General features: G+C 41.7%; 1 protein-coding gene across 1 annotated transcript; it reads left to right on the plus strand.

Moving 5' to 3' along the window:
- Positions 1 to 2596: 2596 nt before the first annotated feature.
- On the plus strand, positions 2597 to 10013 carry LOC113406656 (olfactory receptor 1019-like). The gene is made up of 2 exons (XM_026652462.2): positions 2597 to 2636; positions 9073 to 10013. The coding sequence occupies exons 1-2, from the start codon at positions 2597 to 2599 to the stop codon at positions 10011 to 10013; spliced, it is 981 nt and encodes a 326-aa protein (XP_026508247.2).
- The last annotated feature ends 3258 nt before the right edge of the window (positions 10014 to 13271 follow it).

Raw genomic sequence — 13271 nt, forward strand, 5'->3', positions numbered from 1 at the left:
GGTCAGTAGGTTTCCGGTATAGGGTGGTATTTATGTGACCATCGCTTATTAGGAATTAAGACAAACCCTTACTGACTTAGCTTTAATACCTTCCATTGCATTAAAATACAGTTGTGTGTATGCTGTGGTGGAATTGTGTGTAACTCTTCTAGGATCTAATGTAATTCCTCTGTTCTCACCCCTTGGACACCATCCCCGGAGAGGTTCACATACACTAGTTCAAATTGGATTCTCCAGGGACCAGCAGACAAAGAGGATTTTTGGATAAATAGCCTGGTTTTAAACTGGCTCAGGGCCTTCTTCCTGTTCCAGCAAATGGACAGGACCCATGGTCCATGGAGGGCCCCAATCCTTAGGGTAAGGTTAGAAGGACTGGGCCTACTGATGCTTCATATGCCTGGGAGCTTGTTCTGAGCTGAAGTTGTGAACAGGGCCAGCTCCAGGCACCAGCCCACCAAGCTTGTGCTTGGGGCGGCACCTGGAGGGGGGCGGCGCGGCGCTCCGGCCACCGGGGAGAGCGGGGCCACGGCCAGGCTCGCCGCCCTGCCCCCTGCGCTCTGGCCGCCGGGGGGAGAGCCGAGCCCCGGCCGGGGCTCGCCGCCCTCCTCCCAGGGCTCCGGCCGCCCTCCCCCCCGGCGCCCTCCCCCCGGCCGCCGGGGGGAGAACGGAGCCCCCGCCGGGGCTCGCTGCCCTCCCCCCGGAGGCTTTTTTGCCTGGGGCGGCAAAAAAGCCAGAGCCGGCCCTGGTTGTGAAGAACTTGAATCCACAAGGAAACCCCTTGGACGGTGTCATAAACAGACAGTTAAGGGTTAATTCCTCATTTACCTGTAAAGGGTTAAGAAGTTCACCTAGCCTAGCTGACACCTGACCAGAGGAACCCATGGGGGGACAAGATTTTTCAAGAGGAAGGAGGGAAGATTTCCTTTGTCTCAAAGTTTATTTAGTTTTGTGCCGGAGAGGAAAGATCCAGGAATCAGCCTCGCCTCCTATTAAAGTAGTATGTATTAGGGAAGAAATAAATAGGTTTATGTTTATTTTCTTTTGTAACTTGTCTTGTGCATTAGAGGGATAATCAAATTGGGATTTCTTTTGTGTAACTAAGGTTTTGCCCAGGGGAACATCCTCTGTGTTTTAAATCTGTTGTCTGTGAGAGAAACTTGTATGCTCTCTCCCAGAGGTTTTCCTTTCACCTTTCTTTCTTTAATTAAAAGTCTTCTTTTTAAGAACCTGATTAATTTTTTCCCTTGTTTTAAGATCCAAGGGGGTTGGATCAGTGTTCACCAGAAAATTGGTGGAAAAGTCTCTCAAGGTTACCCAGGGAAGTGTTACAGTACTTGGGAGGGAGAGATTTTGGGAGGGAAGACAAAGTTTCCCAAATAACTCATAAACAGCTGTTTTAAACTATTTGGGTGGTGGCAGCAACCAGATCTAAGCTGATAATTAAGCTTAGGGGTTCTCATGCAGGTCCCCACATCTGTACCCTAAAGTTCAGAGTGGGGGTGAAACCTATGACAGATGGGGTTTGGAAGGATTGCTCCAGCCAGAGCCCTTGATGGAATCGGAGTGATCTCTGATAAGCTTATTAGCATAAGCTTGGGCTCTTTTATTGTTTTTAATATATACACCTCTACCCTGATATAATGCAACGCAATATAACACAAATTCGGATATAACACAGTAAAGCAGAGCTCTGGCGGGAGAGGGGGAGGGGGGTTTGTGCACTCTGGTGGATCAAAACTAGCCAAAAAAAGCCACCATTTCCCATTTTTGAAAGAAAACAACATTGGTCAAAAGCCCCATCTTGGCTAAGAGGGGAAGTGAAAGTAGCTGTTAAAACAGAAACAAAAATATAAGCATAACAAATGAAAATAGGGCAGTAGATTACGAATACATATTAGAATCATTGTCACAGTCGTCCAGGAGACTCCAATCTTCCCTAGAAATCTTTTCCTTCAGGATTGCCTCATCGAAAGCTACCGGTTGGTGCCTTCTGTTTGCCATACACAGCACCTTTTTCTCCACCTTCACAATGAACACGAGTCTGGATCTCAGTAGGTGATGATCGCTACCGATATTGAATGATGGCACTACAGAAATATCCTGCATGATGCGTCGTCTATCGATCAGAAAGTAATCAATTTCAAGGAATGGTCTTCGAAAATTGTCTCATGCTATTGGAAGTCATTGTGTATTGGGGTGCTTTACCTCCGATTGAACCGAAACAACACCCTCAAAATCATCCAGATCTATGCTCCCACAAGTGCATGCGAAGATGATGATGTGACTCAAGCAGTGTCTCGCCCCATTAGATAGTACAACAGTCCATCAAGCTTCCATACACAGGCTAGAAATCCCTTTAGCTTAGCACCAGTACTTCCCCAAGTCCAGTCTTCGTTCCTCAGGTGTTTCCAAGTGTTCTCTTGTGTGGGGAGTGGGCTGCTGTGTCACTTCCCCACTTTATAGTTTATTCCATATGGAAGAAATCCCTTGGTTTCAAGCCAATTTCCCAGCCCAGTTTATGGAAAAACACAGGTACCAAAATGAAGTTCAGTATCATATGATCTGGTCACAAGCCCTTGCCTGCTGCCAATGAGTCATGGCAACCATTGTCCATAGGCTGACTGAAGCATCCACAGGTGAGGATAAGCTCTTCCATGGTCCATTGTCTTTGTTGCTGGTCCATTAGCACAGTTGTATCTGAAAGGCTAGTGGTGGGTGTTTCCAACTTCACAGCATCTTTCAGTAACACACATATAGCAAAACTTCATAACTTCACATACAATGACAGCACATACAATTCAATGGGTTATTAATGTTCAACAGATCAAGACTTTTAGAATGATACTTCACAAGGCATCTTTTGTACAAAGCATATCATAATTATATGACAATGGTGAATGTGGGGGTGCCAGGGTGTTGCTTTGGGGCACAAAGTGTCACAGCCCCCCTAAACCTGAGGGGAGAAAGGATTTATACAGGGGTGTCCCAACTCTTGGAAATGTGGCCAAACCACCGACCTGTGTATTATTCTGATGTAGCCCTCCCTCAGGCTCTACTGTTGAAGCTGCTCCACTGTCAATGAAGCAGGAAAACTAGACTAGACTCCAGGTCTCCCACCTCAGAGATGAAGGCCCAAGCTATCCAGTTTTTTTCTGGCTCAATGACTCTTCAATTATTTAGCGCACAGTGGAACAGCTTCAACAGGAGAGCTTTCCATTGGAATATCCCATATCTCAGTGGTTAGCACACTGTCCTGAAAGGTGTGAGAGACCCTGGCTCAGATCTTTGTTTTTCCTTTTAGGGAGAGCAGGGAGTTGAACCTTGTTATGATAACTGGGGCTAAAAATTTACCCTAACTTTGAACATAACTGTAAAAATTATCACTGTTAATTATCAATTATCAAAATGTCTTGTGTCTGATGAAGTGGGCATTCACCCACGAAAGCTTATGCTCCAATACTTCTGTTAGTCTTAAAGGTGCCACAGGATCCTCTGTTGCTTTTTGTAAAAATTATGTGAAAGTTCATAAGATGTCACAATAACCTATAATAACAAACTTTGATGGGAGAAGGTTTGAAAGGGAGACAGAAAGACTGAATTGGTCTAAACAAAAAGCTCTTGTTGATCTAATTCACGGACTGCTGAAATCATGCTTGCTAAAAACAAGAGATGTGGAGCCATAAATTAGTGAACCAGAATTGGTGTGTTGGATATTAGGCCTAACTGGTGGACAAAATAATAAGGGGATGGGCTATTCCAACCATTGCTCCCCTTTCTGAGTCCTTAAAGAAAGAAGGGGGGGAAGGAAGAACGGACGGAGGCTACTGGAGCAAATTTCATCATCATAACTGCCACCCCTACCATCTTCTGGGACCTTGGGCTTCCTTTGTCCTCATCCTGAGAGATGTCTGGACCAGACCAGGCCAGAGAAAGGGACACAGATGAGTCCAACACCTCAACCAGCTCCAGCTGAATCCCACAGACTGGCTGCAATTAAAGGATGTTAACAGAGTAGCAATAACAATACCTCCAGCTCATCTCAACCAACTTCTTTTCTTTTACCGAAAAGGACAGTTATTACCATCTTCAATACCGTCTGCGAGACTGTCAAACAAGAGGTGTTTTTTTTCTTCTATAAACTCTCTTCAGCTAAAGGGAAAGGGAACAAATGATGTTGTTAAAATGAAAGCTTTATTTAATACTTTATACTGAGCATTCCTATTGGATCAGGTCCTGCACACTAAATAGGTCTTTGCCTGCCTATCTTATGCCAGTTCACCTATCATACTGGGGCTTATGTGGGAGTTAGGTGTCTGGACTCCTAGAGTGAGCCAGGACTGCCCATACCCAGTGGCAGAAACAGAGGTGCCTAGGGAAATTTGACCCTGAAAACATAAGCACCAAGTTTTTGGCCGGAGTTTTGTGGGTTGCAGTGAAGGCTAAAACAGGGATTTAGGTGACTGAGTCACGTTGTGAGTCACTTAAGCACCTGTATGCTTAACTGTAGATCTTCATGTTTGGAAATTTTAGCCTAAGGAAATTTCCCCAGATAGCAAAAAGAATGTAGCCACCATCTGTTGGCACAGATATAGATCTGCTAACAGAGAAATAAACATCTAGTGAAAGAAACATATATTCTTTATTATATACATGTAAAAGTCCCAAATGAGGTCAGGAGTCCATTCTCCTAGTCATTGTATATACATATTTTATATACTCCAAAAACCTTCTAATCTAAGATTTATCAAAGATGCTTAGGGCAGTTAAGTGCCCAACTGCTATTGAAAATAAATTAGATTTTGTAGATGCATAAATTTTGGGGTCAGAAGGAATCATTAAAATCATCTACTTCTGACCACCTGCATAGCACAGGCTAGAGATTTTCACCAAGAAATTCCTTCACTGAGCTTGTTACTTGTGGTTAAGATAGAGCATATAACTGTAGAAAAAGCTGAGTGCTTAACTCCCTTAGGGTCCTTTAAAAATACCAGTCTTAATAAATAAGAAAGAACGGAAAGATGATTGTCTCCATTTTAAAGATGGGTAAACCAAGGCACAGAAAACCAGATTTGTAAAGGTATTTGGGTACTTGGAGGGATTTTCAATAGCATCCGGGTGTCTAAAACTCATTGGTTCCAATGGGTGTTTGTTTGGCACCTAGTTACTTTTGAAATACCACTAGGTGCCTAAATACCTTTACAAATCTGCCTGAGTGACTTGTTCAAAGACACAAAGAGGATCTGCTTCAGATGGATAGAATTTGAGCTAAGGTTTTCTGACCTCCACTCCACTGCTTTAACCGCAACCCAGGTGTGTTCCTTTTCAGGTTCAAAGCACTGGAAGATATGCTATAGACTTCAGTGAAAGGATAGCTCAAGGCCTTGATGGTGAAATACCATTAACTTTTTAACAATGCCCACTGGGAAACCTTAGAAAGTTACATGATCAAGGTTGTTGACATTTAAAATTAGATAGGAGAAAGCACATGAGGATTCTGTAGGAAACAGTCCTTCTACTGAGTCAAGAGAATGGGCAAGACACTCAAGGGAGTCTTAACCCATCACTTACGTCTGTGGGTCTATAATTTATAAATGCTCCTTGAATCAACTCTTTGCAGATTAAGCAGAACAACTATCCTGCAGCAATCTGTGTCATCAGAAAGGTGAGGAGACCAATTAGAACATCTCCAAGGCTTGGGAGAAAGGACAACCAGCAGAAGGTTTTCAGAAACTGAATTTTTCAAGGTCTGTTTTCTTTGGGAGATCTGCTGCCTCATGGAAAGCACATGGTGACTGGAGCATGTAGGTAAGTGTATGTCAGAAAGAAACAATTTGTTTAATATCGGAATACGTGACCCCCTGCATGAAAACACCAAGGTGCAGAACAGTGTCTATCCTTTCTCTGTGAAAAATACAGACCGTAGTTAACATTTCATTTATAGTTTCATTGACAAAAAAAGTACAGCGAGGGATGAAAAATGATAGATTTGAAGAAGAAGTAGAAGTGCAGTTCATAATTTTGCAGAGACTATGTATTTAAGACCCCAGTCATGCAAAGACATATAGGTGTTTTGCTTTCAAACTCTGGCAAATCTGTTTGATTTTCCCATATATCTGAACATATTTAAAATATTTTATGAATTAATTAGCGCTTATCAAAAAAATAGAAAACATTGTGAGGAAATGCATAATTTGAAAGATTTTTGTTAATTCATTTCTTTGTCTTTATGGTGTGATTTTCCATTTTTTACATTTTCAGTGAAATTAAAAATATTCTGTGCATGTGAAAGGATTTTTAAAACATTTTTAAAAGAACAAAGAAGAAATAAATCTCTTTCTCAAAAGTAAGATGGAAAAAATTTTCACACAGGAAGGGATTAAAATTGTTCCACTTTCATATGAAAAATATTTTTAAAAATTTGAATTTCAAAGATAAAACAAGTTTTGCTTTAGAATTTCAATTAATGTTTAGATTTATTTCTGTGAGGTGTGAAATGGTAAATCCCCATTGTACAGATGGCAAAGTGAGGTACCAATGCTGAGAAATTTTCAAAGGGGACTAAAGGAATCATAGAAGATTAGGGTTGGAAGAGACCTCAGAAGGTCATCTAGTTGAACCCGCTGCTCAAAGCAGGACCAACATCAACTAAATCATCCCAGCCAGGGTTTTGTCAAGACAGGCCTTAAAAAGCTCTAAGGATGGAGATTCTGCCACCTCCCTAGGTAACCCATTCCAGTGCTTCACCACCCTCCTAGTGAAATAGTGTTTCCTAATATCCAACCTGACCTCTCCTACTGTAGCTTGAGACCATTGTTCCTTGTTTCGTCATCTGCCACCACTGAGAACAGCTGAGCTCCATCCACTTTGGAACCCCCATTCAGGTAGTTGAAGGCTGATATTAAATCCCCCCTCACTCTTCTCTTCTGCAGACTAAACAAGCCCGGTTTCCTCAGCCTCTCCTTGTAAGTTATATGTCCCACCCCCCTAATCATTTTTGTTGCCCTCTGGTGGACTCTCTCCAATTTGTCCACATCCTTTCTGAAGTGGGGGGCCCAAAACTGGATGCAATGCTCCAGACGTGACCACACCTGTGCCGAATAGAGGAGAATAATTACTTCCCTCAGTCTGCTGGCAATGCTCCTACTAATGCAGCCCAATATGCCATTAGCCTTCTTGGCAACAAGGGCACACTGTTGACTCATCCAGCTTCTCATCCACTATAATCCCCAGGTCTTTTTCTGCAGAACTGCTGCTTAGCCAGTTGGTCCCCAGCCTGTAGCTGTGCATGGGATTCTTCCGTTCTAAGTGCAGGACTCTGCACTTGTCCTTGTTGAACCTCATCAGATTTCTTTTGGCCCAATCCTCCAATTTGTCTAGGTCACTCTGGACCCTATCCCTACCCTCCAGCGTATCTATCTCTCCCCCCAGCTTAGTGTCATCTGCGAACTTGCTGAGGGTGCAATCCATCCCATCAACCACATAATTAATAAAGATGTTGAACAAAACTGGCCCCAGGACCAACCCCTGGGGCACTCCACTTAATACCGGCTGCCAACTAGATATCAAGCCATTCATCACTACCCATTGGGCCCGACAATCTAGCCAGCTTTCTTTCCACCTCACAGTCCATTCATCCAATCCATTCTTTTTTAATTTGCTGACAAGAATATAGTGGGAGACCGTGTCGAAAGCTTTGCTAAAGTCAAGATATATCACATCGACTGCTTTCCCCATATCCACAGAGCCAGTTATCTCATCATAGAAGGCAATCAGGTTGGTCAGGCATGACTTGCTCTTGGTGAATCCATGTTGACTGTTCCTGATCACCTTCCTCTCCTCCAAGTGCTTCAGAATGGTTTCAGTTAGGATCTGGTCCATGATTTTTCCAGGGACTGAGGTGAGGCTGTAGTTTCCTGGGTTCTCCTTCTTTCCTTTTTTAAAGATGGGCATGATATTTGCCTTTTTCCAATTGTCTAGGACCTCCCCTGAACCCCACAAGTTTTCAAAGATAATGGGCAATGGCTGTGCAATCACATCAGCCAATTCCCTCAGCACCGTCAGATGCATTAGATCTGGACCCATGAACTTGTACATGTCCACCTTTTCTAAATAGTCCTTAACCTGTTCTTTCACCACCGAGGGCTGCTCACCTCCTCTCCATCCTGTGTTGCCCAGGACAACAGTGTGGGAGCTGACCTTGTCTGTGAAGACCAAGGCAAAAAAAGCACTGAGTACTTCAGCTTTTTCCAAATCATCTGTCACATTGTTCCTGCACCCTCAGTGAGGCTTCTTTAAAATACAGCCAGCTTTCCTGGACTCCTTTCCCACTCATATTAGCCTCCTAGGGGATCCTGCCCAACAGTTCCCTAAGGGAGTCAAAGTCTGCTTTTCTGAAGTCCAGGGTCCATATTTTGCTACTCTCTTTTCTTCCTTTTGTGAGGATCCCGAACTCAACCATCTCAGGGTCACTGCTGCCCAGGTTGCCCAGGGAATAAGGAATTAATCCATCCATACTGAGGAAAACGCTTAAACATTTGTTTAACTTTAAGCATGCACTTTCTCTCCTGAATCAAGATGGATTCCAGAATGTGCTTGTAGAGTTTTTTGGGCAGAAAAATTTCCACCAGCCCTGATAAGAAGTTACCATTTTAACAGGAGCTTTAAACCTTTATTTTAAAAGAATCTGTCATTAAGATGGAAAAAAATCAAAACAGAGAATATGAACTTTGGGTAGCTGCTGAATTTCCATGATGGATTGATGTAAATTAGGACTGTGCAGCCAGAATAAATATTGAACATCAAGTGTTATTATTTATGTTGTTACATGGGAATATATCTAGAAGTAATAATGATAATAATAATAATAATAAACGTAAGTGCTTAAGGCTTAATTATGTTTCAAAGAGCTTGATAGACAGAAATGCTCCCTGAACTACAGAATGTGATCCGAAAAGGAAGAGATGGTGGAACATATGTTTTGCATACATATACCTTCTCTCCGTTCCACCGTCTTGTATTATCCGCATGTTGTTTTCAACTGAATATATTCACCTTATTTGTCCCTGCATGCAGGTAAAGTGATAGACATGAACAATCAAAGCACAGTGACAGAATTCAGACTCCTGGGCCTCTCGAGCTTCCCAGAAATGCAGCCGTTACTCTTCATGAGCTTCCTGATTATCTACCTGCTGACTTTGGCTGGCAACCTCTCCATTTGCTTGGCTATCTGGGTGGATACCACTCTCCACACTCCTATGTACTTTTTTCTGATCAACTTGTCTCTCTTAGACATCTCATACTCTTCCGTCACTCTCCCCAATATGCTAGTGATGTTGTTTGCCAAGATTAAATCTCTTTCCTTCTCCAGTTGCATGGCCCAGCTGTACTTTCTCATCTCCTTTGCTGGATCTGAATCTTTGCTTCTTGCCCTGATGGCTTATGACCACTACATGGCAATATGCCAGCCTTTGCACTACACAACCATCATGAACCACAGGACTTGTATGTGCTCTGCCATTGCTATATGGATAGGTGGTTTTGTCTACTCAATGTTACATACGTTCTTCATAGCCAGGCTACCTTTCTGTGGTCCCAATGAAATCAATCACTTCTTCTGTGAGATCCCTCCTTTGATCAAATTGGCCTGCATGGACACCTATTTTAATGAGGTGCTGGTTTTTCTGCTCAGTGGAGCAGTAGGTGGAAGTTGCTTCCTGTTGATTTCCACATCATACGCTTACATACTATCCACCATCATGAAAATCCACTCAGCCCAGGGCAGACGCAAAGCCTTCTCAACTTGTGCTTCCCACCTCCTCACCGTCCTGCTGTTCTATGGCCCGGGTTTCTTCACCTACCTCTGCCCCTCCTCCAGCTACTCCATGGATATTGGGAAAGTGGTCTCTGTGTTTTACACCGTGGTCACACCCATGCTAAACCCAATGATTTACAGCCTCAGGAACAAGGATGTGCAAGCTGCCTTCAAGAAAGCCATGGGAAGGAGTAGGAAATAGCCATGAAGAGGGAGCCAGTTCTTTCTTTGAATGCAACAACATGTTGCCAAAAAAAGGGCTCCCTAAATTATTTGGCAGCTGATTGAGCACCAGGATTCACAGTAGGAATGGAGAGAACTTGACTTTTTCTTCAGTTACCTCAGCCCCAAGTCTGGTGCATTCCCATTTAGTATAGATACCAACCAAAGACATTCCCATCCATTATGGCAGTGTACCTGTCCATTCCCACTCGCCAAAGACATTGATTTATTATAATAATCCCACTCACCCAATCTAAGGGTTTAAAATATTCCCAGCCACCACATCCACAAGAGAGGCACCATTCCATCCATGACTCTGATCTTGTGAGATCATTCTAGACTCATGAACCATTGCTGTGAAAGTTTAGTAGCATATATCTCATGTACTTTGTACTGAAAACACCCTGGGAACTTTATGATTGTTAAATTATTTCAGTAATTAATTAATTAATTAATTATGTTTGGTCTGAGCATGTGCATTGCTGACTTACTCTGTGGGGCCAGACACCTAAGCCCCAGTCTGATTTATGAACTGGGGGAAGATAGGATTGTTAGAGGGCTTTCCCTTCACCCCTCCTCTGAGATTGGCTTAAAATCGTGAGTTGTTATCTATCTATCTATCTAGATATTGTCAGTATCAGAAACAACATATGAAATGCATGTGGCAATTGGGCCATGTAACCTCCTATGTGTGCAGTCTCCCTCGGATAGCCAATGAAATTGTTGCATGCAAATTAGCCATAGTGTAAGGGTGGTGGTTGGTTGAGTTAGTGCTGAAATCCCAGTGTTCTAGAACTCTGGGCATGGCATAGATACATGCCTTATGGTAGCTGTACATCAGATAGGTGTAATTTGCAAAGTCAAAATGGCTGAGAACTTAAAAAATGGATGATAACAGACCACAAATCCCACTGGTGATTGAACCTTGTGGTATTCTGAACAAAATGAGACCTGTGATATGTTTTTACAATCCTGGAATCTAATTATATACATAATTATGGAGTTCTTTGTAAATGCCTTCCATTTCTTTCTTTCTTTTTTTCTTATGAAAAAGGAGTTTGACTTAACCCCCTGACCTCTGGAGTACATTTTACTATTTTGTTTAGTAATCCTTTTGAGTGTATTATTTTACACCCTACACCTCTAATTAAGGTCACAACCAGTGTCTCACTATATAGCTGATGTTGAATGTCCCCCTTGAAAATAGGTAGTAATAATAACAACAATAAAACCCCAACAAGTAACATCAAACAAAAACATGAAACACACAAAAAACCTCAAGCCTTTACCTTTTTATTGTTAAATTGCACTGACAACTGGCCTTAGTACTCAACATTTCAGGTAAAATTAACAGTAAAAGTTTCAAAAGCACTTATGACCAGATTTTGAAAGGTATTTTGGCACCCAAAGATGCAGGCAGCTGCCTAGTGGGATTTTTCAAATCATTGAAGGTCCAGGTTGTTCAAGTGAGTTTGGCACCTAAATATTTTTTTAAAAATCTGGATCTAGATACCTAACTCCTATTGGGAGCTTGGTGCCTAGGCACTTTTGAAAATCTCCCTAGGTGCTTTCTGCATCTTCAGACACCTACATACTTTAAAACAGGCACTAAATTCCAAATCACTTTTTAAAATGGGACTTGGATGCTTTTGAAAATTTACCCTAGAAGCTTTAAAAGGTCTCATTTTTAATGCTTATTTGTCTACCCTTTCCATCTCTCCTTCTAGCAGCCCAAAGAAACTACATTTAATTCAATGTAATGCAACTAATTAATGTAAATACAATTTTGAGATTGGCTTCTGTAATAGAGAACTAGCCACAGTGGTAACTGCTTTAGACAACTGTCTTACTACATGGTTTTCTAGAGGTGACAAGTACATAGGCTCATTTACCAATGGCAGAAAGACTCAGCAGCAAAAGTATCACACACATCATATTTACTGATGTACATAATATCTATTGTGAGCATTGTTGAGAGTAAAGAAAACATGAAAAATCAATAGTCAAAATATCATAGTACAATCCTTGAATTTGCAGATCACACCTATAATTGGGAAGTTCTATTCTTGTCCATCAGTTCTGATATCTATTAGACACCCAGAGAGGGAAAAAATGTACTCCGTGTAAGAGAATGTACTATGGAGGCAGCAGTTGTGTTTCCATAATCACCACTGTGTTCCAATTTGCACTAATGGCACGGCTAAACTCTGTCTGTTAACCAGTTTAAATACTGTTTTTGACTTTAAAAAATGTTACATTGCTCTTCATAGGCTCATTGAATTTTCAATATTTTTTCAATATTTAATTATTTTTATATTAAAACATCCTTTAAATACAACTATTTTGAAACTCAATATATGCTGGTCAGAGCAATTGCTTTGGCTTGAATAAACTCACTAAGTTCAATTTTGGCATAATAATTAAGGTTAACAAACATAAAACTTGGGAAACTCAAAACCATTAAAAGGAAATACTCCCCCCTCCACACAAGTAATTAAACTGTGGAACTCATTGCCGCATTAAATGGTTCAGGCCAAGATCTTAACAAGATTCAAAAAAGGATTGGACAATTTGATGGATATCAAGAAAATCCAGGGTTAAGTGATAATCACATACATTTTGGAAGGGATATTAAATTTCATGCTTCAGCGCTTACACCAGTCTCTAATTATTAGAGATTCAAGATGATACCTAATGTAGGGAACTGATTATCCTTCAGCTGTCTATGGCTGGTCCTTACACCTGCCTCTGCTGCATTTGGTTCTATCCACAGTTGGAATCAGGATGCTGGATTAGATGCATAACTTGATAATTACTATGTCAATTTCTGTCAATTCCTATACTTCTGTTGCATAATCAACAACAAAACAGCAAAATAATCTGCATTTAAAAGGAGATATGAATTACTCGCTTCTGTGAAAAGTCTGAGAATTAGGAGGAAGGACTATAAAACACTTCCTTGTTGGGTATTCTGCTGCCCTTTCACCCACTGGAGTTTGATAGCACAGCCACTAAGTAATAATGGTTAAGTGATCACAAAGGGGTTTTTAAACATGGGGGGGGGGGGGCCTACTGGGTCACAATATACCCCAGATAATTTCTGAGTGAGTAAACACAAAGCGTTACCCAGAACAGGTACTGAGCTGGATTTATTCTCCCAGACTAGCAATCTCTTTCTTTATTGAATGGGAGAGAGAAGATTGCTCTGTGATTTCAGTATGCTGTTATCTAGGGCTGA

This window comes from Terrapene carolina, unplaced genomic scaffold (assembly GCF_002925995.2).
Source record: "Terrapene carolina triunguis isolate 2854851 unplaced genomic scaffold, T_m_triunguis-2.0 Scaffold115, whole genome shotgun sequence".
Classification (NCBI taxonomy): domain Eukaryota; kingdom Metazoa; phylum Chordata; order Testudines; family Emydidae; genus Terrapene; species Terrapene triunguis.